We start from the raw sequence: 27,424 nt of genomic DNA, 5'->3' as shown, positions 1-27,424 counted from the left end.
AAGCTGTCTCACCTTTTAGTCTTTGGTCAGTGTGATATTATAGACATTCATTTTACAAGTCCCCCAATTCCATTTGATGTTTTCTTGGGTAACACTTTCTCATGTGGCACTTTATTAAAGTACCTGAGACTAGACACAAAATGATGCCCGTTTGACCCCAGATGAACAATGGTGCTTGCTTTATACTATAGAAAAAAGTTTGACTCATGATCCACAGAAAATATTGATTGGCTGATGATATGCTATATATACAAAATCGTGCATTTAAGATGATGATTAAATCTCCTGAGGCGTTTCACCACCTAAGAGACACTATAAAACAAAATATATCACAGAGCTACTTAAGGAGATATTAAAGCAGATGATTAAGGCAAATGTTTGGTCTAATACATATGAATATCTTCAAGGAATAAATCAAGGTAGAGAGGAGGAAAGGTATTTTAGACCTTTATGATACTTCTGTTACAGATGAAAGCAATAATAGTGGAACTACTGAAATCAGAGACACCGAATACTCTAGAGTTAAATGATTGAAGGTACACTTGTCTGATGTTAAATGAAGAAAAATGCTTATTTAATACCTCCTACAGAATAACACATGTCTGATACTAGTCTGAATTCATTTTCAGATGATTATTGAGAGTATATTTAGCCACATTAAAAATTAAATTTGGCATTCAGTCATTTAGAAAAGCATTCTTGTTTTGTGACATCCATTCTTCAAAGGACTGTGCCTCAGGATTTAACATTAACGTCAGATCCTTGTTGCGATCAGGCTGTTTCATATAAAACTGGAACATTTTGGCAAGTTCTTGGGCTCCTGGAAAATTCCGTTCCTCATACTCCTTGACTGATATCTGAAATAATAGTGGGAATTTATTACCTCTGTAAAATCTACACATGTATCCAGTGCAAGAAAAGCTGTGTAGTACTTAGAACTGATTTTAAATTCACACTGCACAACCATGGATTTGAGCATTCCTAAGATCATGTCCATTTCACTAAAGAAAAAAAACATTGTGCTTAGAACCTGGCTAAAATCAAGACTGCTCTGTTAGAGAAAAAAATACATTCTTGTCAAAAAAGCTTTTAGAGAAATCAATGAGTACTTGAATATCCTGATTCAGGAGGTGAATATGAAACAGCTCTTCAGGACTTCACAATGAACATGCATTCCAGTTATATACTAAATCCTATTGAAAAAATGCAGCTTTATACCTGATGGAAGATTGATTCAAGCAATTGGATACAATTGGGTCAGTTGCATAACCCAGAGAAATAACAGCTATTTGAAATAGGCTATCTACAGGAGTGTGGTTCAAATTACACAATTTATCATGGCTTTGAAGGGGCTCAGGGTGCACACATAAAGATTATGAAATTGGACAGGTCTCAAAAATGGCAACAAATTGTGATCTCAGTTAGTTTAAATGATAGAATCATAGAATCATAGAAGGATACAGCGCAGTACAGGCCCTTCGGCCCTCGATGTTGCGCCGACCGAATCCTACCTAACCTATACTAGCCCAATAACTTCCAAATGCCTATCCAATGCCCGCTTAAATGACCATAAAGAAGGAGAGTTCACCACTGATACGGGCAGGGCATTCCATGAACTCACAACCCGCTGTGTGAAGAATCTACCCCTAACATCGGTCCTATACCTACCACCCCTTAATTTAAAGCTATGTCCCCTAGTAACACCTGACTCCATTAGCGGTAAAAGGTTCTTAGTATCTACCCTATCTAAACCCCTAATCATCTTATATACTTCTATCAGATCTCCCCTAAACCTTCTCTTCTCCAATGAGAACAGCCCCAAGTGCCTCAGCCTTTCCTCATAAGATTTTCCTACCATTCCAGGCAACATCCTGGTAAACCTCCTCTGCACTCGTTCTATAGCTTCCACATCCTTCCTATAGTATGGCGACCAAAACTGCACACAATACTCCAGATGAGGCCTCACCAGAGTCTTATACAACTGCAACATGACCTCAGGACTCCGGAACTCAATTCCTCTGCCAATAAAGCCCAGTACACCATATGCCTTCCTCACAGCACTATTTACCTGGGTGGCAACTTTCAGAGATCTGTGTACATGGACACCAAGATCCCTCTGCTCATCCACACTACCAAGTAGCCTACCATTAGCCCAGTAATCCATCATCTTGTTATTCCTACCAAAGTGAACGACTTCGCACTTAGCTACATTGAATTCCATTTGCCACATTTCCGCCCAGCTCTGCAACTTATCTATATCCCTCTGTAACCTACCACTTCCTTCCTCACTATCCACAACTCCACCGACTTTTGTGTCATCCGCAAACTTGCTTACCCAGCTTTCAAGTCCTTCCTCTAGATCATTTATAAAGATAACAAAAAGCAATGGTCCCAAAACAGATCCTTGTGGTACACCGCTAGTAACTGCGCTCCAAGATGAACATAATCCATCAACTACTACCCTCTGTCTCCTTCCAGCCAGCCAATTCCTAATCCAAACCTCTAATGTATCCTCAATGCCATACCTCCGAAGTTTTAGCATTAGCCTACCATGGGGAACCTTATCGAACGCCTTACTAAAATCCATATACACAACATCTACTGCTTTACCCTCATCCACTTCCTTGGTCACCTTCTCAAAGAACTCAATAAGGTTTGTGAGGCACGACCTGCCCTTCACAAAACCATGCTGGCTATCCCTGATCACGTTATTCCTACCCAGATGTTCATAAATCTTATCCCTTACCATTCTCTCTAAGACTTTGCCCACCACTGAAGTCAGACTCACTGGCCTATAGTTGCTAGGGCTATCCCTACTCCCTTTCTTGAACAACGGGACCACATTCGCTATCCTCCAGTCCTCTGGTACTATTCCTGTTGACAACGACGACATAAAAATCCAGGCCAATGGCTCTGCTATCTCCTCCCTAGCTTCCCATAGGATCCTGGGGTAAATGCCATCAGGCCCAGGAGACTTATCTATATTCATCCTTTCCAATATTCCCAAAACCTCTTCCCTGCATATTTCCAGGGCATCCATTCTAATTATTTGTGATTCCATATTCACATCAGCAACAGTGTCCTGTTCCTGAGTGAATACTGATGAAAAGTACTGATTTAATGTCTCTCCAATCTCCTCCGCCTCCACACACAACTTCCCACTACTATCCTTGACTGGACCGATACCTACCCTAGTCATCCTTTTATTCTTGACATACCTATAGAAAGCCTTTGGGTTTTCCCTAATCCTACCAGCTAAAGACTTTTCATGTCCCCTTCTCGCTTCTCTTAGCTCCCTCTTTAGCTCCTTCCTGGCTACCTTATAACTCTCAATCGCCCCTACTGAACCTTCACGCCTCATCTTTACATATGCCGCCTTCTTCCCTTTCACAAGGGACTCCAATTCCTTACTAAACCACGGCTGCCTCACAAGGCCCTTTACACCATGCCTGACTGGTACATACCTATCGAGGACACGCAGTAGCTGCTCCTTGAACACTCCCCACATCTCATTAGTGTTCTTCTCTTGAAGCCTGTTTTTCCAATCCACACATCCTAAGTCATGCCTCACTGCATCATAATTCCCCTGCCCCCAGCTATAGCTCTTGCCCTGCGGCACACGATTATCCCTCTCCATCACTAAAGTAAAAGTCACCGAGTTGTGGTCACTGTCCCCGAAGTGCTCACCTACCTCCAAGTCTAACACCTGGCCTGGTTCATTACCTAGAACCAAATCCAATATAGCCTCCCCTCTTGTTGGCCTGTCTACATATTGTGTCAGGAAACCCTCCTGCACACATTGTACAAATCATGATGGTCATGTGTAACCAATGCTAAATCATTGCTCAACATCTGCACGCTTGAATGGGGGAACAAAACAGTCAGAGGTCAGCAAGAGTGAAAGTTTAACCTCCACTACTTACTTAAAGGCAACCCACACCTCTTAATGCATTCTGGCATTAGCAGTTATGAACAGAAGTCCAATAACCAATTCTGACCTGGGAAAGACTTATGGGTGTCACTATGTAGAGATATTTTTGGAGGCTATGGTGCAGGATTTGGGAGATGTCATCTAATCACAGGAAGCTAAGAGGCCATCCAGATAAGCATCACAAAGACAGTGTCATAGAGTCATAGATATGTACAGCATGGAAACAGACCCTTCGGTCCATAGGACTTTAGTCTCATCCCTGGAGGCAAGAAATAAAACAGCCTCACAGGAATAATCAAGTAAACATATTTACAGGTACCATAACCCACCAATTTGGCTGCTGGAGCCTCAAACCCTGCTCAATACAATCTCTTTCAATTACAACTACATAGCTTCATCTGAGCTGCACTGCTGCACACCTCAGCCACATCTTACACCTTCCATGTGTTACCAGCTACTCAACCATATCATCCACACATGCTGACCCACACTTTATGGGCATCTTTTCCTCTTTCTTGCATGGTATACTGGACATAACCATAGGCAGCAATATCTAATTCCCAGGGCGATGAAAGTGATAGACATAACAACATGTCCTTATCCTTGTGTGATGGTCATTTATGATCCAGATGGGTTTTTATTACAATCGATGAGAATTTCACAGTCAGCATTACTTAATTGATGAGTTCAAATTCAGCCAGCTGCCAAGGTAGCAACATTGTCCTCAGAGCATTACTCTAGGTCTCTAGGTTGCTAGCCCACTTACAATACCACTATACTGTCACTGGATTCCAGCAGAATTTTATGACAGCGCTTGAACTGTGCGTGGAAGCAAATGTGCAATCCCAAAGGAAACACAAGAGTTGTTGCTGATATTCAATTATGTATGTCATCAAAGAGCTCCAGTAAAATTGACATAAAAGACATAAAAGCATACATTTTCCAGTGATCATAGCTTTCAGGAAGAAGGATCACTGTGATGTCGAAGGCCAGTCACTACAGTTCCAGGATGTCATGACCGGCACTCTTCAGATAAGCATCTTTAATTGCTAAAGTGTAAGATTTTCCTTTGCTTAAATGTCAAGAGTAGTGCTGGTCACTGGTGATTATACACTGATCAGCTCTATTCAGAATTTCTCAGACAAAAAGATACCCCATGCCATTCTACCATATAGTGCCGAGGTTTGGATTGGCAAGAGGCAGCAGGCAAAAGCCAGAACATGACCATTTCAAACAAGAGCAACCGCAGCCATCTCCTTTTAACTTTCAATAACACTGCCATCACTGTATATTAACAGCAGGGGTACAAAAGGAGAGCAGAAAATGGATGCTTTTTGACAAGTCGTTCACTTCTGAATCTCTAATCATTTTTAATATTCAAGTCAGAAGCATTGACAGGTACATAATACTACTTTTAAAAAGCTGTTGTATTATTGCCTTTAGATATGTGCTACTTTAAGAGCTTTATAGATTAGCGAGGCGAAGATCAGGATACAAACCACATAACTATTTGCCATGTGCAGTCCAGCAGGAGGCTGCGTACATAGTTACTTCTAACTGCAAGTTGTGCTCTACACTATTAATAAACCTCTTTGAGTTTTTCAAGTAACTGTATTCCCATATCCAATCTGTGTCACTGAGCAACAACACAAGATACACAACAGTCACAATGATACACAAGAAACATGATTCCATTCAAAACGGAGAAGTCCATTTGATTAGTGTCCCATCACTAAACTCAACAATTACCCCCAATATTACTGATGCACTATAATTGGAGTATGTACAATCTAAAGGAAGAACTACAGCCACTTATTGAGGTTAATTCAATAGAACATCTCTGCCCCACAACTTTCACCACTGTGTAGGACTAAAGCAGCAATACTATGGGAACAACAAACCTCTAAGCTCCCCTGCAGGTCACATATAATACGTCACTATTCCTTCACTGCCAATAGGTGAATATCGTAGTGTTCCCTTGTGGTTAGCACAAGGAGAATGTCCAGCACCACCTTCTCAACAAATAATTAACAAGAAATGAGGCCTTGCCGTATCATCCCATCCTGAGAATGAATGAAATCCCAACTTCTTACAATATTAAACATTACCAGAGTTTAAAACAATAAAATAAATAAACATTTTCTTCTAAGCTTGACCATCAGTGCATATCTGAAGAAGTGTTCAAGCTTTTGGTGCTAACAGGCCTCAAAATGCATGTCATGCACTTCAAAACCACATAGAAAGCTACAAATAATGTACAAGGTTATGTGGATGTGAGACGGGTTAGATAGCTCTTTCAGAGATTTGACACAGGCATGAATGGGCTGAATGGTCCCCACCCGCCTAGAGGATTCTGTCATTCTATGATCTCTTAATTTGCTTATAAGCCAAAACTTTGATGTTCTGATACAGAATTTATTTACTAGGTAGGCCAAAAAGAATATCTAATATCATTCAAATAGAACATAGGTACAACGTTGGCAAAGTCTCAGCAATCATAAGTGGCTAACAGGCTGCAGATTGATGTAGATGCTCCTTTTGATTATTGAACAATGAACTTGCAAATTATTTTTTAAACCCACCTTAGAATCTTGAATTGATTTTCCAGTATGTCGAGACATAATTGCAGCATACTCCTCAATTTTAAGTTTGTCAGTGCTGAGGCCTATCTCCTTCCCAATATACTTTTCCGGGCTTTTGAAGATGGCCAGCACAACTCCACCCAAGTCTTTTACTGACATTCCATCCATTGGAACTCCTCCCATTGGAATATCTATTGGAATTAATTATTAAATCACTTAGATAACAAAAGTAGATTTGATAACAAACAAATTGACAATAAACACCTTCTAATGTGCAATATGAAATTTAACAAAAGCTAACAAGATTATTGCTAAAGGCAAAATACTGTGGACACCGGAAGTCAAACAAAGACAGAGGATGCTGGAGAAACTCAGCATGTCTTGCAGTAAGGTGGATAGAGAAGCAGAGTTAATACTTTGAGACTGGCATGATTTCTTCAGACTCTTATTCAGAACTCAAACTGTGAACTCTGTTTCTCTCTTCACAGATGCTGCCAGACTTGCTAAGTTTCTCCAGTATTCCCTATGTTTGCACTGATTACTGTTATTTGTCTCAATTTCAACTGCCCTTCTCACTTTCATACATCAGGATTAGATTTAGATTACTTACAGTGTGGAAACAAGTCCACACCGAACCTCCGAAGAGCAACCCACCCAAGACCCATTCCCTTACATTTACCCCTTCACCTAACACTACGGGCAATTTAGCAAGCCAATTCACCTAACCTGCACATCTTTGGACTGTGGGAGGAAACCGGAGCACCCGGAGGAAACCCACTACACATGGGGAGAATGTGCAAACTCCACACAGTCAGTTGCCCGAGGCGGGAATTAAACCCAGGTCTCGGGCTGCTGTGAGGCAGCAGTGCCAACCATCGTTTTTTAAAACAGTAGGAATTCAGCTTTTTGAATCAGTAAATATAGCTAATCAATTAATTAGGTCCTTCTATAAGGAATTTCACTCAATTAACTATAAGGTTTTCTCTTACCACAAGTTACAATGAAATGTAGTTTGAAATTAGAATATCAAATGAAATAAAAGTGTCTGTTCTACTGGTTTCTCAATAACTCAATTTCCTAATTATCTTCCTTGATTTCTGTTGACAACCTCTGATTGTTTAAATGTGAATTCTCAATATACTTGAACCAAAAGAATGGAATTAATATTGGTGTAAATCAACACCGTTCAAATACATCAGCATTATCAAAAACAAAAGAACATTTCTGACTTGAAGTTCACATTTAAAAGTCAATGACAAAGCATTAACTTCACATTGTATGGCTCAAGGAGTAAGTGCACCACAGATCAGGAACGTGTGATTAAATCCCCAGTCTATACTGAGTTAGCTGATTACAACCAGGACAATGGTTGGCATTGACCTTTAATCAGGAAAAAAATAGCCAATGTCAAGCTCTCTAATCTCCTGAAGGAATGTAGATAAGTGTACATAAGATGCCATGAAATGAAAAGGACTTGGGCCATTGTGCCCTCTTGACTGAATAGGCTGCCAACGTAAAGAACCCCATTTAGGTGCTGGGACCTATTGGCGCTCATGGAACTAACCTCAAAATGAATTTGTGGCTTCAGGATAGGGAAAAACTGAGGAAAAGAAAGTTTTTAAATAGTACTTCAAATTCTCTTTAATCTCTGGAGAAACAGTATTACTTATAATACCAACTGTACAGTGTTACAACATTTTAAGCTTTCAAATAACATACCTAGAACATAATATTCTTTGCCTGACTTAACAGGTCTAAACACGTGAAGAAAATTTTCAAAGTAGTCAGGCATTCTCACACTTGTCATGCGAGCACCAATTTCACGGAAGTACTCTTCTATCTCTCCCTTCCCATCAAAATGTGGCACATCCAGCTTTCCATCAGTCAGCTTCTTTACATTCTCAAGCCCACTGAACACAATATGCTTCACGTCAAACTGGCTGCAAATGTCAGCTACTCTCTTACCCTGAACAAGAAAAATTAGTCAAACGTTATTTTATTCGTACTTCATTAATTAAAACCACTTGAAAAGTTTCTTTCAATGGTTCAGGAGAGCCTGAGATTCCATCTCTGGTCGGTGCCAGTAATCTGATTTCAGCTGCCTTGATCATAGTGGTGGCTCAATTTGGGGCAAAGGGATAAAAATTAAATACTGTTCCCACTGTTGCCTTTTTACCTCATTGTAAATCAGGATGTATGTGTTTATGGTTATCAGATAAAGTCAGGATCTGGTTTAGGAATGTCTTCCAAGGTCAAGTAATCTGTAGACATCAGTGGTACTCTGACCCTTCACATGAAGGATTGCTATTTGGCTCCAGCATGACAGAGTGTCTTTCAGAAAGGTCAGAAAGAATCTAGATGGAAGAATTATTCATATGAAGAAGATTCAAAGTAATGCTGTTCAACTTTTTTAAATTACTTCGAATATCTTTATTATAACCTGTGTTGTGCAGGAAAAGTCCGACTCCTATGCAAGCCAAGTCCAGACAGATATTGGCATAAAGATACAAAGAAATAACATTCAAGAGAAAATAATGAATGCAGAATCACTAAGAACACTTAAACGAGTGAATTAAGAGTTGTAGGGCCGTCAACAACAGAAAATCCCCTTCAATACCATTTCATCTCTGGAAACAGCATTCTATTCTTCTAATGTTAAAATGTGCTCACAAAATCGCTTTAAATATAATTTGTGTGCTGAAGTTACCTCTATAGCTAATAAATTACATTTATTGTGTAGTGAGTTCTCAATTTCAAATTTGCAGTATTAGGAAAGAGCAGTATACAGTATATTCGAAGAAGTTTAATATGGTAGTGAGTCAGATAATCAGAGACTACAATTCATTCCAAAGTTCCTAGAAGTGGTCTGGTTTCTATTCCTTTTGAATTCCCTCTCTTAGGTCTCCTTGTCCGGCTGTCTCTTTTAAAAATCTTTTCAAAATGCATAACTTCAATTAAGTTTTAAGCCACTCCTTCTACCTTCGATGTTCTTGGCTTAGCTCTTATTTTCCCTGTGCTTAATTACAAAGATGCTATTGTGTATTCACTATATTAAAGCTGGTATTTAAAGGCTTAAGTTGTAACTTTAGAAAAGTGGTAATGGCATTCTTCACTGGACAAGCTACATGCTGAAAGGTGTTTCCCCTTGTGGGAGAGTCTAGGACCAAAGAGCATGATCACAGAATAAGGGATCACTCATTTAAGACAGAGATGAGGACAACTTGCTTCTCCCAGAGGGTAATGAATTGGTGAAATTGTTTACGGCAAAGTGCTGAAGAGGCTAGGTTGTTAAGTATATTAAAGGCTGAGATAAACAGGTTTTTAATCAGTAAGGAAATCAAGGGAATGGGTAAATAGTAGAAAATTGGACTTGAAGATTATCAGATTAGTGAAGATCTAATTGAATGGCAGAGCAGAACTGATGGGCTGAATGGCCGTATATGCTCCTACATTTTACAGTTAACAGGTCCATGATTAGGATATAAGCCTTCCTTCTCTTCCCAGGAGCATTGCTTGGTAATATCTGAAACAAATGAAGGAGAAAAAACACGAGAAAAGATTTCACTAAATAATCTCTAACAATCTTTAAATATACGATAGCTCAGAAAAGAAAGAGAAAGCTTTTACATTCTAATTCTATTTTCACAATATATACACTTAGAAAATCATTACAGCTACAATGAGTGCATGCAGTTAAGTGCACACATCAAAACCTGCTGTGGTTTTTCACTAATTCAGGGGTGAAAACTAAACTGAATCAATACAACAGTGTGATGTGGCCATAGATACTGCCTGTTGTCTGAAGAATTTTGTCGATAGGTTACAGTCAAACATATTTCTGTATTAACACAATTAAATCTAAGAAAACAAAGTTCTGACAGTTTACATTCCTCAGCTATGCAGTTCCAGTTCCAGACCTCTGGAATGCAATATTCATACAATTACCATTTGACCTCCAGTTTAAGGAAGTTAAGATAGAGCAATTCTTTCCTTCTGCACCTTAGTAACATACATTCACAGTATATATTTTTTAATATATATTGAAAATTGTGATAACAAGTAGATTTTGCTGAGCATCTAGTATTGCTGACAGCCCAAGGGAAAGGTAATGATGTTGACACGTAATGCTATATTCATTCATCATGCCAGAGACAAGTGAGTATTGATTATGCTATCTGAGCTTTGAATTTACATTTTTCGTATAAGATGGTATGGGTTAGCAATTTTTGAGAAGATTTGTATGGGTGCTTTATGAAAAATATTTTTCCCTGAAGTACCTGTCGTAATTTAGCTCGAATCGACATGAACCACACATGGGAAATAAAATGGTAAACTACTGTAAAATAGCATGAACAAACTTTAATCAATTAATGTCAAGATCTGGAAGATTTTTAGACCAGTCGACGTGGTAAAGAGACTAACAATGAGGAGTTCAACCAGCAAATTTTAAACAAATCCTCGACAGGACATGAAACCTTCCAGACATTTACTGATCTCACAAGAAGCCACGCTACACACCAGATACATTAAAACCCCTGAGGGTGCCAACTTCCTGTAACTAAGCTTATATTACCTATATGTGCTGAAAGTAGATCCACAGCCTATAACTTATGATGTGTAATTCTATATTGAGTAATGGATCTCTAAATTTAGTGAAGGACAGTGCAAGCTGGTAAATAGTCAGCATTATAGCACATGCATGAGTGACTGCAGGGCAAACAGATACTGATGAGAAATCAATACAAAAGTAATAAAAAGTCCACCTTTTACATAATTATTAGCCCCTATTCTGTCTCTTTGCACCTCTCAAGTTAAATCTTGTTCTTATAATTCTACCTTGAACTTCCAACAGTAAAACATCTTAAGTTGAGTTTTAAACATGTTATTACTCCAATGGATTCGGATTGGAAGAAGCCTTTATCAAGTTGTTCAACAGGAGTGAGCCATATCGCTGACTAATGGTGTGAAGAAATGTAGCTGAGAGTGATAAGGCACACGGCACAACAATGTTTGGAAAAACCTCCAAGAAAAAATATAAAATTTTTTACACCAAGCGAAAAACTAGGCGGGACTCTAAATCCGTGATCTATAAAAACAAATATACTAATTGTTAAATCTCTTTTAGTAATAATAGGCTTTTTGAATCTCCATAGAAACAATTTGAATTAAAGATGCTAAAGAACTAAAGCTCACAAATTTTACAAAAGAGAGGTTTGTTGATTTTGTAGAATAAAAATGGCACAAGATATAATTCCCTCTGAGTTAAGAGAAGTATTTTCAAATGCAAACTGAGAGGTGTACCAACTGAATTCCCACGCAGCATTTTGTGGTGAGCAAATGTGGAATGCATGTGAGTCAGGGGCTTAAAATTATTACGAAGAAGATTCAGAGCTGAATTTCACCAAAAACCAAGAGTGAATTTTCAAGGAAAGTTTCTCTCCATTATCTGTCTCTCTGCGGGTTACCTCACCAATTCTTCACTGCTCACTTTATTATGTATTCACTATTCCCCTACTGCAGTTCGTTCACTCGATTGTGTGCTCACTAGTGACAGATGGGCTCACCCCTGCCAGGGCATTCCAGAATTTCCAGCACAGGTACCATATTTAAATACCAATTAAATTACAGTCCAAAACACCGCAAGCCAGGAAAACCCTTCACACTTGCAACATGAGAAGAATCACCCCATTGCTTATAGGGGTATATCAGCATGCGATTTGCTGACAGGGACCTGGAGGTCCAGGTGAACAGGGTACTGGAGAAGTAAGTTGTTCCCTTTCATGCAGACTGACGAAGGAGACCACCCCATCAGACCTGACTAGCCTGCTCTGAAGTTGCCACCTGGTTCAATGTGGTACTCTAGGTCCCAGAGAAATACCAAGCTGTGAATGTCAATGACCTTCTGCAATCCACAAGGGTAAGTGCCACCATTTCTTTGCTACTCCACACTGTGTATAACTCTGATACTACCTATACCTAAAACTAAAGCTCATGGTATACTGCAACCACAGTTTAATGTGACATCTTCCCTCAATGGCTCTCTTCCATTACATCTCCCCAAAACTATAAACCTTTTCCCTCAGCCCATTGCCATCCACCTCCATGCTTCATAATCACTCACTCGGGACATCTCACCAGCTTTCTTCCAACTGCACCAACTAACAGCTGTTGGAACTATTTCACTACGCATATCCTCTTGATGTCTGTGAGCACCATAGAATATCTTCCTGGAAGACAGCAGTCCTTTCAGCCAATATGTCTTGAAGAAAGAAGTCACAGATTCCCAGAGGATGCACTGGCAAGGCTGTCTCCTGCATTTCCAACTCAGATATCAACACCTTGGTGGGTGTGTTAGCTAGATTAGACTCAAGAGTACATTCTGGTGAGCACATGCCTCTGCACTGATAAGGAAGATACAGCACAAGTCCCTGGCACTCAGATAATGTGCTCAGCCCAGGCAGTGCCCCTGGTGTCTGTTATTAATAACTATGTGAAAATGCAGGCAGGTTTGTCAAAGGCATTCGGGAAACTGACTCCATGGCTGGAGGAATCCACCAATGTTATCGGTCACATGCTAGTTCCAGGATGCCGGTGTCTGGCTGTGTCCGTGGACAGGTTGGTGGCCGTGGTAAACCAGGTCAAACTCAATGTCTCCCAAATATATGCACAGGCCTACAGTCTACCATTGTAGCCACTGGCTCAGCAACAACAGTATGGTGACAGGGGAATGAGAGACCATGATCTCACATCCTTTTCTGAAGGGTTAGGGTGATGCCAGTAGGCACCCAGTAGAGAAGGAAACAAATGCAGACCCCCAGAAGTCTCCTTTCAGGACACTCTGGAGATGCCTGACACCACTAACTCCATCCTGCTTTCAATCCCCAACCCTGTGGGAGTTCAAGTCAAGGATTAGACAGGATATACCAGCATGAGCAGCATCAATACATTTACAGTTCATGAAAGCTGACTTACAGAACTCATTTTCATTGAATAGGCTTCATACAAAACTCCTGTTGGGGAGCTTTGGCTGAAACTGCTGTGTTACAGAAAGCTGAAGGTGCTGTTCCTTCTGGAGAATATCCTAATTTTTCTACTCGATACAATGCTGTGGTTCTCACCGATCCTCAGCAACCATCAGATAGCCTTGTCGCATCTTCCACTTATCCAGGGAAAAGAATCCAAGGATTAAACAGTGTCCTCTGCGTATACTCAACAGCAAAGAACACCTCCAGGCCTGACTTGCATGGGAGCTTCATAATGAGAAGACTTCGAGAGCCCTCGTTCATACCAGTGAAAGAGGGTGTTGCACTGCAGATACAATGGACATCATGTGAGGGCAATCTAACTGTCACCTCTAAACAAAATATATTTCCCCTGCTCTCATCTGCACAGCATTCATGGAAGACAAGCAACTGTGGGTGTTCTGCATCTTTGTCTGGAAACTTCTCATTAGGAGGCTGCACCATGTCAGTTGGTAGTTGATGTTGGTCTAGGTCACACTGACATGTGTTCCTCATCCATTCCCTTGGTTGTTTTTAGCACAGCAGTCACAAGGACAACACAACTTCTCTCTCTCGAGTCGATGGGGTTGGTTCCGATGAGTTCATGTGGATAACAAACAAAGCAACTCCTTATTTATGGGCTAAATGGCCTAATTTCTGCTCCTATGTCTTATCGTCAATTACATCACATGTAAATAACATTTGAACAGTGTCTCCCAAACATTGGAGGTCTATGAGATATCTCTACATGAACATTTCACATCGTTGACTTGATTTAGATACAGACTGCTCAAGACTATGTACACATTTGGAGACTGAATGCGTGGTAGCAATAATGAGATCAGAAGCTCCACAGTAGCCAAAACCAACACTAGCAAGCAGCTCCTGGACTTTGCACAAGCTTTGAAGAACATTGGTAGTAAGTGTGAATCATGGAGCTAATTTTACATCTTTCCTGACATTGTTGGTGCTTCACATCATCGCTAAGATTAACAGGTAATGTTGAATGAGATGATCAATATTGCTTGAGGCTAGGATTTTTAGTCCAGATGATTAGTCAATGCGTGAGCTTCGCAGACAGAATTCTGTGCTAACTGATGTCTTTAACTTTTATGTGTGTCTGTTTCATCCTAGTGCCCCTTAAAAGGCCTCATATCACTCACAAATACAGGCTCCTTTGTCGCAGTTGAAAACAAAAAGTATTAACTCCACATTCCGGTGCAATGTCAGTCATTCCCCGTTTTGATTGTGATTTGGATGAGAACAGAAGACAACACAGGTTATACTGCACACAGTATCGAGGGCTCAGCCTCAGTCTCGGAGATTGTCAAACCTTCGTGTTCCATTCTGTCTGGCACTTTCTATTGACTTCATTGGCTTTTCTTTCCCCCACATTCCGACTTAATTCTTTCCTTTAACTCTCATCTCCCCACCTTACCCCTCTTCAGCAACAGGCAATCAACTTAGTTTTGCCAAACAGAGTTACGCACTGTCCCCCCCACCATGGAAGTCAGGATGGTAATGATCATTGATGACCCCCCATCCCCAAATGCCACAGCAACCTATGCCCTCCCTTCTCCGATGATTATATGTTGAGATGACCTCTTCACAATTATTGGCTCCTCTGCATCCCATTCCTGATGAAGGAATGCCTGAAATGTTGATTCTCCTGCTTCTCGGATGCTGCCTGACTTGCTGTGCTTTTCCAGTGCCACACATTTCAACTCTGAACTCCTGCATCTGCAGTTTTCACTTTCTCCTCTGCATCTCAGCTTGCTGCCACTAATCTCCAAAAGTTCCCTTTCCCAAAGCTGCATCGGTAATCCCTGATAGTGACTGTCTAGACTTTCAGTGAACAAACACAGTGGACTAACTGTGGCCCACTCTCTGGACTGTAAAGGTACAACTCCCTGATCCTAATTATTCCATGTGCCCAACTGACTGCTCCAAGCCCCTGGATTGATATTGGTTGGTGCCTAAGACTGGCTATTGTGGGACATCCTGACCAACAACAGTATTCCTTGTGGAACGTTTCAGGGAACATGTCTGGGACTCATGCACCAAACAACCCCATTGCGCTGTGGCCAACCATCTCAACTCCGCCAAGACATGCAAGTCCTGGACCACCTCAGCCACCAAATCCAAGCCACTTAATCACTGGAGGAAGAACGCCTCATCTTTCACCTTGGGACCCTTCAACCACACGTCATCAATGTTGACTTCACCAGTTTCCTTATCTTCCCTCCCCCCACCTCACCCCTGATCCAGACCTCCAACTCACATCACCCTCTTGAACTGTCTTACCTGTCCATCTTCCTTCCCACCTCCGCTCTGCTCTCTCCTCCGACCTATCACTATCGTCCTCCACCTGCATTACTATCACCTTCCCAGCTACCTTCCACTCCAGCTCCAACCCCACCCTCCTATTTCTCAGCCCCTAACCACCCCAACATTCCCCGTGAAAGGCTTATGCCTGAAACGTCAATTCTCCTACTCCTCAGATGCTGCCTGACCTGCTGTGCTTTTCAGCACCACACTTTACTACTCTGTGCTAAGAAAGTAAACTAAGGGCCCTGAGATATTCCCTGTTGTGATGCATGAGATGGGTGCCTCTCCCTGCCCGCGAAATGTCTTGTGAGCAGCATTGAAATGTAAGTTGGAAGTAAGCTCAAAACTGCAGCACTGACCTGATTCACTGTATTATGAGTTAGTCTAAGCTGTGCCATGATGATGTGGTGACACTGTGTGTCATATGCCAACTTCCATGGATAAAGAATTGAAAGCGCTAATAGCTCATGGAGTATGTCTCGAGATTTGCTTTTTTATTCATGGGATGTGGGTGTCACTAGCTGGTTAGCAGTTATTGCCTGTCCCTAATTGCCCTTGAGAAGGTGATGGTGAGCTGCCTTCTTGAACCGCTGCAATCCATGTTGGAGAATGCTGACCAAGATGGAAACTCAGCGTTGAGTGACTAACTACAGCCGCCAGGTAGCCGCTCAGATGTTCATGTCAGGAATTGTTAACATCTAGTTTCTCTCCAGGGAAAATAGCAAACTGCATATAGATGAGGTGAGATTAGGGAACTCTCAGATGTTAATGCATGTAAGTACGCCTCTCGCTGCTTGTTGATGAGATTCTTGGCTCGCTGTTCAACCTTGTGTGGAAAATTATGTATCTTTCTTTTGACATTGAAAACTTTATTTTGACAATTTCACCATACTTAACATAATTGTTTGCTACAGCCCAAATCATTCAGGGACTGGGATGATTTCAACCTTAGTCCCAGCAATGGGAAATACAGTCAATACATTCGACAAAGAAAAAAAAAGTGTCTCCAATTTGAAAATATTTTCAATAGTTACCTATGAGCATAGAAACCAACTTAAAAGACTATACATTGTCAAAGTGTTATATTGTTCAATTAGTGGTATTTAGTGCAATTGTCAAATAGTTTACTTTCATTTGTTCTGCGGGTCTGAATAAGGCGGCAGTAATATTCCTCTGCCTGTGAACATCAGTTTGTGTAGTAATTTCTGTTTTTATTAGAGATTGAGAGTGTCACTCAGGCAGTGATTTTACAACATGCATCAACAACAACATTCAAAGAAATCTGACAAAAAAATTCAATAACATCAAATGTGATAATGAACCAATGACTTAATTGTGCTGGTTAGGTCAATTGTGAATTCACTAAATTGCTCAGACAATAAAATTTGACATCTTTGCAGAATAAAGTATGTGAAATAGAGGGAAACTACTTCACAGTTTCTACTACTTCACTCTACTTCATACAGACTCAGCAATATGGAAACAGACCCTTTCATCCAACTCGCCCATGCCGACCAGATATTCTAAATCAATATAGTTCCATTTTCCAGCATTTAGCCCATATCCTCCTAAACCTGTCCTATTCATACGTCCATCCAGATGCTCTTTAAATGTTACAATTGTACCAGCCTCCACCACTTCCTCTGGCAGCTCATTCCATATGCACACCACCCTCTCTGTATGAAAAGGTTGCCCCATAGGTACCTTTTAAATCTTTTCCCTTTCACCCTAAACCTATACCCTCTAGTTCTGGACTCCGCAACACCAGGGAAAAACCTTGTTTATTTACCTTATCAATGCCCCTCATGATTTTATAAACCACTATAACATCACCCCTCAGCTTCCAACACTCCAGGGAAAATAGGTCCAGCCTATTCAGCCTCTCCCTAGACCTCACACCTACAACCCTGGTAACATACTTGTACAAAGGAACTTCGATGATCTGGCATTCGACTAGCAGAATTTTGGATTATCTGAACAAGACCTTAAGGTCCCGATGCTTTGCTAACTATGTTATCCAGCATTCAATTAATCAAATGAAATATTCCCCATCTGTGTCCTTCAGATAATCGAGGGTCCTCTATAAATCTTTTCTAAACGCTTTCAAGTTGCACAATATCATTCCAATAGGTGGGAGACCAGATTTGCACGCAATATTCCAAAAGTGGTCTAACCAATGTCCCGTACAGCTGCAACAGGAACTCCCAAATCCTATACTTAGTGCACTGACCAATGCAAGCATACCAAATCCCTTCTTCACTAGCCTGTCTATCTGCAACTCCACTTTCAAGGAACTATGAACCTACACTCCAAGGTCTCTGTTCAGCAATACTCTCCAGGCCCTTGCCATTAAGTAAATGAGTCCTGCCCTGATTTGCCTTTCCAAAATGCAGCACCTCACATTTATCTAAACTCCATCTGTCATTCCTCAGTCCATTGGCCCATCTGATCAAGAACCCATTGTACTCTGAAGTAACCTTCTTCACTGTCCACTACACCTCCAATTTTGGTGTCATCTGCAAACTTACTAACCATACCTGCTTTGTTCACATCCAAATCATTGATATAAATGACAAAAAACAGTGGATGCAGCACCAATCCTGTGGCAGACCATTGGTCACCGGCCTCCAGTCTGAAAAGCAACCCTCCATCACCACTTCTGTCTCCTACTTTAGAGCCAGTTCTGTATCCAAATGGCTAGTTCTCTCCATATTCCATGCAATCTAACTGTGCTAAACTGTCTATAATGAGGAACCGTGTTCCTTCAGATATTGAATAATTATTAGCAAACTTGTGATTTGAGATACATGATTAGATAAAAGCAGCAACTTTGAAAGAGGTTTATAGAAAGCAAGAGGGTCTCCTTGCATGAACTGCTCAAACTGATGATTAGTGTCTTATTTTCTGCCATTGTTATTATTATTTTTCATGTGTATCTTTCACAATTTTGCATATTAGCAGCCAACAAGATTAAATCGAATACTGTTACTCGAAATTCCATAGAGGAAGTAACCAAATGCAAAACACATGTAACAATGTCCTATTTTTCTGCTTTTACATACCTCACTGTGTCTCTTAGCAATGGAAAGTTAATACATGGTATTATTGCATACTCAATTGGATATATCATTTTATCAGACTGTACAAACATAGCCTCATGATAAACAAATGTTCATCTTGTTGCACAATCCATAGAGAAATTTCTCAAGGAGAAGTAGCGAATTGCATTCTGTTACTCATCTTCAGTGATCTACTGATTGCTATAGCAAGCCATGTTTTTGAAGTATCATGTTGACAAAAGGAATGAAGCCATCAGCACACTCTGCCAGCTAGATAGAATACCTTTATAGTTGCAAAGTTAAAAATCACACAACACCAGGTTATAGTCCAACAGGTTGCAGATGGATGCTGCAAGACATGTCAGATTGTGGACATAGATACTAATATTACGCGTGGGAACACCTCCCACCTTGTACATGGCAGGTACTCATGTGACTCAGCCAACGTTGTCTATCTTATACGTTGCAGGCAAGGATGCCCGGAGGCATGGTACATTGGGGAAACCGAGCAAAGGCTACGACAACAGATGAATGGGCAACGCACAACAATCAACAGACAGGAGGGTTCCCTCCCAGTTGGGGAACACTTCAGTGGTCCAGGACATTCAGCCTTGGACCTTCGGGTGACCACCCTCCAAGGTGGACTTCAGGACAGGCAGCAGAGGAAAGTGGCCGAGCAGAGGCTGATAGCTAAGTTCAGTACCCATAGGGAGGGCCTCAACTGGGACCTTGGGTTCATGTCACATTACAGGTGATCACCATTGCACTACACGCACACATACATACACACACACACTCTCACATACACACGGACACAGGTACATACAGACGCGCACACAGACACCCACACACACCCTTATAGACACACACACTCCCATACTCACACATGCACCCCCTCACAGACTTAAGACACACACACACACACACACACACACAGAGACAAAGGCCTACATATATTTTGTTTGCTGAATTTGTACTTGCAGAGTTACATTGCACTTTGCTGAAAAACTGCATACATCCATGTAGAACTCTGAGCTCAAAAACTGCATGAATTTATGTAAGACTCTGTTATCTCACTTTTTAGATTAGAATCGATCTAAACATCAGGTCATAGACAGAGAACACAGGGGCTAACACCTTCAACATGTTGTCTAGCTATCAGCATCGTTAACAGCTAACCCAAGAATGCAACTTTAAAAAAAAGAGTTTTGTGAGTTACTCATGAAAGAAGTGAACCTATCACTGTATTCTAACAAATGAAAGGCTTAACAGACAATCAATTTTTCAATGTATAATTTCAGTTACATCACACTGCAAATTTTTGCTATAAATTCTGTGTTACGATCGAGCCCTCCACTATCACCTGATGAAGGAGCGTCGCTCCGAAAGCTAGTGTGCTTCCAATTAAACCTGTTGGACTATAACCTGGTGTTGTGTGATTTTAACTTTGGTACACCCCAGTCCAACACCGGCATCTCCAAATCATTTATAATTGCAGCTCTCCATGTGGTGAGATGTCATTCTTAAAATGTGCTGCCATGGAGAGTTACTGAGCGCAATCACATATTTCTCAGCAGGGCTATTTTGTGGTAATTTGTGCCAGAATTTGTTTTCATTTAAAAGTCACATTATGAATTTTACTTCCTGGCTGTGATCTTTGCCAGATGTCAGAGATGTGTCCACATATACATTTGCATTGCAAAGAGTCCCAGCCCCCATGCAATGGTAAAGTAAGAGATAGTGTCATCAGCAGTATCTGCTCACACTTGCAGTAGCAGAACTGCTAGCTCTGAAGGATCTTTGAGAAACAACAAGTCTGTGTCATTCTTACTCCCCCAGCAGAATTATCACCATTTGATTTATGTTACAGCACTGTCATCAAAGTTGAAGATGCCACTAGGAATCTCACTAATACAGAATGCCAGAAGGCTTAGATTCATCCTAGCTTTCCTGAATGTACATCATAACTTTTTAATTTCATTAAATTAAAATGCTACGTGATTTTAGATTAAGGAGGAAACATTTGCATCCAAAGAGTATCATTCATATCAATGGGATTATCTGAAACATGAATAATTAATTATATTTTAAACTCTAACTACAGTTACCGTATAGAGCAATGTGTCAGCGAACTTGTACACGATAAGGTCAAATAAGCAGCAATGTAAATGACCAGATAACCTAAAGTTTTATTACTTTAAGTGAGGTATAAGTATTGACCAGAATACTGGAAAACTCATTTGGCTCTCTTCAGATGGTGCTAAGAGATTTCTTTTATCCCTCAATGGTCATGAACAGCAATACTAAGGCTAGTATTTATAGCTCATCTCTAAATGGCCTTGATAACTGCTGTCCATCTGGTACAAGTATGCCCATACCCAAAGTGCTACTAGGAAGGGAGGTCCAAGAGTTTAGCTCAGCAACTGTGAAGAAAAATGACGTACATCCAGGGTGGTGTATCACTTCCAAGGGTAGCTGGGGTGGTGTTCCAATGTATTTGCTGTGCTTGATGTAGAGGTGCCAATGTTGGATTGGGGTGGACAAAGTTAAAAATCACACAATATCAGGTTATAGTCCAACAGGTTTATTTAGAAATACTACCTTCTGGAGCACTGCTCCTTCATCAGGTAGCTAATGGAGCAGGATCATAAGAAACAGAATTTAAAGCAAAAGATCATAGTATCATACAACTGATGTGATATATTAAACAAATCTAGACTGCTGTTATGTCTTTCATCTTTTAGAATGGGTTGCAGGTTTCGAATCATGAATATGTAAATCCCAGAACTTCTTTCAAGTCACATTCCCAAGATAACTTAAGGTTTTATAGAAAAAGGTGACATCTCAATTTAGACAATGCATTAAAGGTGTAAGGTTAGAGTCTTGAGTCAGACTGGCTCCAATCTTGAGTCAGACTGGCTCTAATTCCAAAGTAGGAATTTATAAAATGTCATATGGATTGACTCTATGACTGCCTACAGATTGAGGGTTTTTTTAACAAAATAGAATGTATCTACAAATATAATTCTGCAAATGCAAATTCACCCCATAGACTTATATGTGTGTGTGCGTGCAAGTGAGGGAGAGAGTCAGAGAGTGTATGCATGCATGCTTGATAGAGTACGTGTGTGTGTATGTGTGTGTGTGTCTGACAGAGAGCATATGTAAGAGAAAGGCTCTGCGTGAGAAAGGCTCTGCGTGAATATACTCTCTCATATTGGTGAGACTAAGTAGACACAACAATCACGAGACAGGATGTTCCCTCCCAGTTGCATGCAGCGTATTGGCCTAGTCACATAAGTACTTGCCACACACGTGGTGAGTGATGTCCCCATGTGTAATAGTAGTATCCATGCTGACCCTCTGACACATTTTAAAGTGGTTGCCATCACAGGGTTCATGGCAGCCTTAAGTTTCCTCAGGAATGCAACTTGAAAGTTTTGGGATTTACTTATTAATGAATCAAAACCTGCAACCCATTCTAAAAGACGAAAGACTTAAGAGCAATCTAGGTTTGTTTGACATATCTCATCAGTTGTACTAAACTATGATCTTTTGCTATAAATTCTGTGTCCAATAATACTACCCCACTAGCTACCTGATGAAGGAGCAGCTTTCCGAAAGTTAGTATTCCAAATAAACCTGTTGGACTATAATCTGGTGTTGTGTGATTTTTAACTTTGCTGTCCTTACCCTTCTAAGTGATGGTAGGTGTCACAGGTTTGGAAAGTGCTGTTGATGGAGTCTTAGTAACTGCAGCAGCTCATCTTGTACATGGTATTCACTCCCACCACTATACATTGGTGGCAAAATAAGTCAATTTTTAAGATGGTGGATATGGTGTCAATCAAGCAGGCTGCTTTCTTCTGGATAGTGTTCAGTTTCATGAGTTTTGTTTAAAAATGGGGAGCCAACAGTGAAAAGGTGGCTTTCCACAAATATAAAGTTAGTTTTTCAAAGACAGCAAGATTATTCAGCTCTAATTATTAACTTAGTAAAACATTAAAAACCCAACTATACCTCATTCAAAAAGGTATAACTCTTTCAAGGGTTTTCACAGCTAAGCTAATAGCGCAAAAGAAAAAAATTCTCATAAATTCAGTGATATTGAGTTCACTGTAATCAGTGGAAGGTGATTGTGATGGACAGGAGGAGAACTTTATCCCTTCGATAATTTAGAGCAGCTGACAGTGGCCTTTGGATTATGCTGTTTAGCTGTGCATATGAAAATCTGGGAGATTGTTGTCAGTTTTGAAGGAGTAATGACCAAACCCTAACAGTTGCATTATCTTTCCAACATTAATACTGTAAAAAAAAACAGCCATCTTAATGTCAAACTCTATATTTCGGCTTGATGGTAGGACACTGACGGTGGTTGTGGAGGGTTATTTTTCAGACTGAAGGCTTGTAACCAGCACTGTTCCACAGGGATTGGTGTTGGATCCACTTTTATTTGTCATTTATATAAACACTTTGGATGGCAATGCAGCAGGCATGGCTAGTAAGTTTGTGGATGACACCTAAATTGGTGGTATAGTCGACAGTAAAGAAGGTTATCTAAGATTACAAAGGGATCTTGATCAACTAGTGTCGAGAGTGTGGTGCTGGAAAAGCATAGCAACATCCAAGGAGCAGGAGAGTCGGCGTTTCGGGCAAAAACTCTTGATCAACTAGAGGTACAGTTAGTAAGCTTGCAGATGACACCAAAATTGGAGGTGTACTGGACAGCGAAGAGGGTTACCTCAGATTACAACAGGATCTGGACCAGATGAGCCAATGGGCTGAGAAGTGGCAGATGGAGTTTAATCCCGATAAATGCGAGGTGCTGCATTTTGGGAAAGCAACTCTTAGCAGGACATACACACTTAATGGTAAGGTCCTAGAGCATGTTGCTGAACAAAGAGACCTTGGAGTGCAGATTCATAGCTCCTTGATAGATAGGATAGTGAAGAAGGCGTTTGGTATGCTTTCCTTTATTGGTCAGAGTATTAGTACAGGAGTTGGGAGGTCATGTTGCAGCTGTACAGGACATTGGTTGGAATATTGCGTGCAATTCTGGTCCCCTTCCTATCGGAAAGATGTTGTGAAACTTGAAAGAGTTCAGAAAAGATTTACAAGGATGTTGCCAGGGTTGGAGGATTTGAGCTATAGGGAGAGCCTGAACAGGCTGGGGCTGTTTTCCCTGGAGCGCGGAGGCTGAGGAGTGACCTTATAGAGGTTTACAAAATTATGAGGGGCATGGATAGGATAAATAGACAAAGTCTTTTCCCTGCGGTCGGGGAGTCCAGAACTAGAGGGCATAGGTTTAGGGTGAGAGGGGAAAGATATAAAAGAGACCTAACAGGCAATGTTTTCACGCAGAGGGTGGTACGTGTATGGAATGAGCTGCCAGAGGATGTGGTGGAGGCTGGTACAATTGCAACGTTTAAGAGGCATTTGGACGGGTATATGAATAGGAAGGGTTTGGAGGGATATGGGCCGGGTGCTGGCAGGTGGGACTAGATTGGGTTCGGATATCTGGTCAGCATGGACAGGTTGGTCCGAAGGGTCTGTTTCCATGCTGTCCATCTCTATGACTATGACTCTATAAGTGGCAGATGGTGTTTAATTTGGACAAATATAAGGTATTTCAGTTTGGTAAAACAAACAAAAGACATGACTTAAACAGTTATTGGTAGGGCCCTTGGTAGTATTGTCAAACAGGGATTCATGTACATAGTTCTTTGAAAGTTGCATCACAAGTAAACAGGGTGGTAAAGGTGGCATTTAATACGTTTGCCTTCACTGGTCAGACCACTGAGTATAGGAGTTGGAATGTCATGTTGAGATTGAATAGGATGTCGGTGAGGCCATTTTTGGAGTATTGTGTACAGTTCTGGTCGTCCTGCCACAAGAAGGATATTATTAACATAGAAACAGACATAGAAACTAGGTGCAGGAGTAGGTCGTTGGGCCCTTTAAGCCTGCACCACCACAACAGGTCATGCAATCTCAGTATCCTATTCCCACCCTCTTCCCATACCTCTCAATCCTTTTAGCCACCAGGGTCATGTCCAACTCCCTTTTGAACATATCTGATGAACTAGCCCTAACAGTTTCCTGTGGGAGAGAATTCCCCAGGTTCACAACTCTCTGAATGAAGAAATTCTTCCTCATCTCAATCCTGAATGGCTTACTCCTTTTTCTTAGAATGTGACCCCCTGTTCTGGACTTCCCCAATATCAGGTAAATTCTTCCCGTAGCTTGGCTGTCCAGTCCCATCAGGATTTTATATGTTTCGATGAGATCCCTCCTCATTCTTCTAAATTCGAGCAAATACAAGCCCAGTCGATCCGATCTTTTCTCATATGCCAGTCGTGCAATCCCAGGAATCAGTCTGATTAACCTTCGCTAGACTCCCTCAATTACAAGAATGTCCTTCCTCAGACTAGGAAACCAAAACTGCACACAATGCTCAACATGTGATTCACCAAGGCCCTATACAACTGCAGCAAGACATTCTTACTCCGGTACTCAAATCCTCTCACTATGAAGGCAGGCATGTCATTACATTTTCTCATTGTTTGCTGTATTTCAGTAACTTACTTTTAAAAAGTGCAAGAATCCTTCCACAATCCTCATTTTAAAAAGGAATCAAGCTTATTCAGGCCATAACAAAACTACCACAAAACAAAAAGATATCGTCTTTACAAGGCAGAGAGAACAGGCATCAACAAGGGCACATTAGGGTTGGCAATTTGAAAAGAAGACAGGTGAGATGGGAGTAATTTTAAAAGTATATAAATAAAGTCAAATATCCATTGAGAGGAACCAGGAGAATTTTGAAAATAATAAACTGTAGTTTCTTTGAGCAAAATAAATTTTCAACAAGTAAGCTATTCCATGTCCTGCATCTTTTTTTGTAATCCAATTGCACTAGTTGAAGATAATCTCTTTAAAAGCCAACATTCCCATTCCAGCAAGAAAAACGATTAATGAAAAAGATTTCTGACAGAGCTCTAAGGCTGATTCGCCTGATGGCAATCTGTTTATATAGTACAAGGTAATTCTGTGTATGTTCCAGTTGGAAAGACTACTCTCTTAAGTTGTGAAAACTGCCCTACAGCTGTCTTGGATCTTGTGTTCAATTTTGTTTAACTCAAAATGACCCCAACCTATCATACTAATCGCAGGACTCAAACCACTATAATTGAAGAGTTGAAGTCAATGTTATAACTAAAGACTTGGCTCGATGTCTCATTTTCCATGGATTACATCTATATTTCTTGTACTGTGTTTTGTAGCACAACCAACCCTGAGCAGAAAGAAACTGGCAAAGACTGATTTTACTTTCTGCAAATCTCTTGTACTAGACAGAAATCTACAAAAACACAAGCTAACAGAATCTTCAACTGCCAGGTAAATGTCATCTTTGACTTACAGAAGAATTGTAAAGGTGACACGCTGACACACTGCTAGTTATAAAACACTATATCACACAATAGTGCAATACATTTTAGTGGGCGCAACTAAAAATATTCCAATTTCAGCCATGCCAGCGTGGGAAGAGCCTTTTCCACAAATTTCTTTACACCAAAGCAAGTTACAATGTGGAATTCTCTGCCATTCTCTGTTAAAGCTGAACAGACAAATTATTTTGGACATAAATTCAATAGTTTTCTATGAGAGAAACACTGTAAGGATATGGGGCTCAAGCAGGGCAGTAAGAATGGACCAGACATATGTAAGATAAATACCTGGCTCAAAGAGAGGCACAGGAAGGAGAAGTCTTGTTTGATGGGGTATTGACACCAGGACTAGGGCAACAGTCCATTGGGAATGGGGCTCTACTTAACTAGATATGAACTAGTATTCTACAAATCATACAGCTGAAACTACAAATAGGACTTGAAACACAGAGCTGAAGTTTGGGCTGGAGATGGGTTGGCTGGTCGTGGAGGGGCTACAAAGATTTAGAATACTAAAGAAAGAAAGTGAAGTCATGGAGCAGTGTAATGATTTGGGTCAAAACAAACAAAACAGGACAGCAAAGGATAGAGAGTTTAACATTAATTGTGCCTTAGCATATAAGGTCCATATATTGAATGGTGGTTAAAAAAAAATCTGTAATAAGACAGACAAACTAGCAGCAAAAATAGAGGTGAATGGATTTGATACAACGATCACAACAGAAACACAGTCACTGAATGACGAGGGTATTAGGGAGAAATTAGGAGAACTGCATGAGACAGCCAGAGAGAAACTTCCCGTCAAGAGCAAACGTCCCAATTTCCAACGAAGTGTTGAATGACGAGATGAACTTCTTGCTAGTGAGCAGCGAGAGGTCTATTTGTATGCTTTAACATCCTCATTATTACTTAAATTTGTCTGCTTGATATACAGTTTCCCAATCTCACATCCCCCAGATAAAAACTAGATGGCAACATGAAAGTCAGAGCAAATACCTATCCACTCCTGCTTGAGGCTTGCTCCTTCAGACCTCCATCGGTCATCAGCATCTCACTGAACGCTCCATGGACACAA

The 27,424-nt window shown here is 40.7% G+C and overlaps 1 protein-coding gene across 1 annotated transcript in view; it reads right to left on the bottom strand.

The window, feature by feature from the left end:
- Positions 1-552: 552 nt before the first annotated feature.
- The window catches only part of LOC132817535 (nmrA-like family domain-containing protein 1), a 69,029-nt gene continuing 42,157 nt past the window's right edge, over positions 553-27,424 (bottom strand). The window contains exons 3-5 of the mRNA XM_060828032.1: positions 8,233-8,479; positions 6,514-6,704; positions 553-857 (exon numbers count right to left, since the gene is read on the bottom strand). Of these exons, the coding sequence (XP_060684015.1) occupies positions 678-857; positions 6,514-6,704; positions 8,233-8,479 (618 nt within the window). The 3' untranslated portion in view covers positions 553-677. The remainder of the gene's footprint in view (positions 858-6,513; positions 6,705-8,232; positions 8,480-27,424) is intronic.

The sequence above is a fragment of the Hemiscyllium ocellatum genome, chromosome 7 (assembly GCF_020745735.1).
Source record: "Hemiscyllium ocellatum isolate sHemOce1 chromosome 7, sHemOce1.pat.X.cur, whole genome shotgun sequence".
In the NCBI taxonomy this organism is placed as follows: domain Eukaryota; kingdom Metazoa; phylum Chordata; class Chondrichthyes; order Orectolobiformes; family Hemiscylliidae; genus Hemiscyllium; species Hemiscyllium ocellatum.
This window is presented reverse-complemented; position numbering and strand designations above follow the sequence as displayed.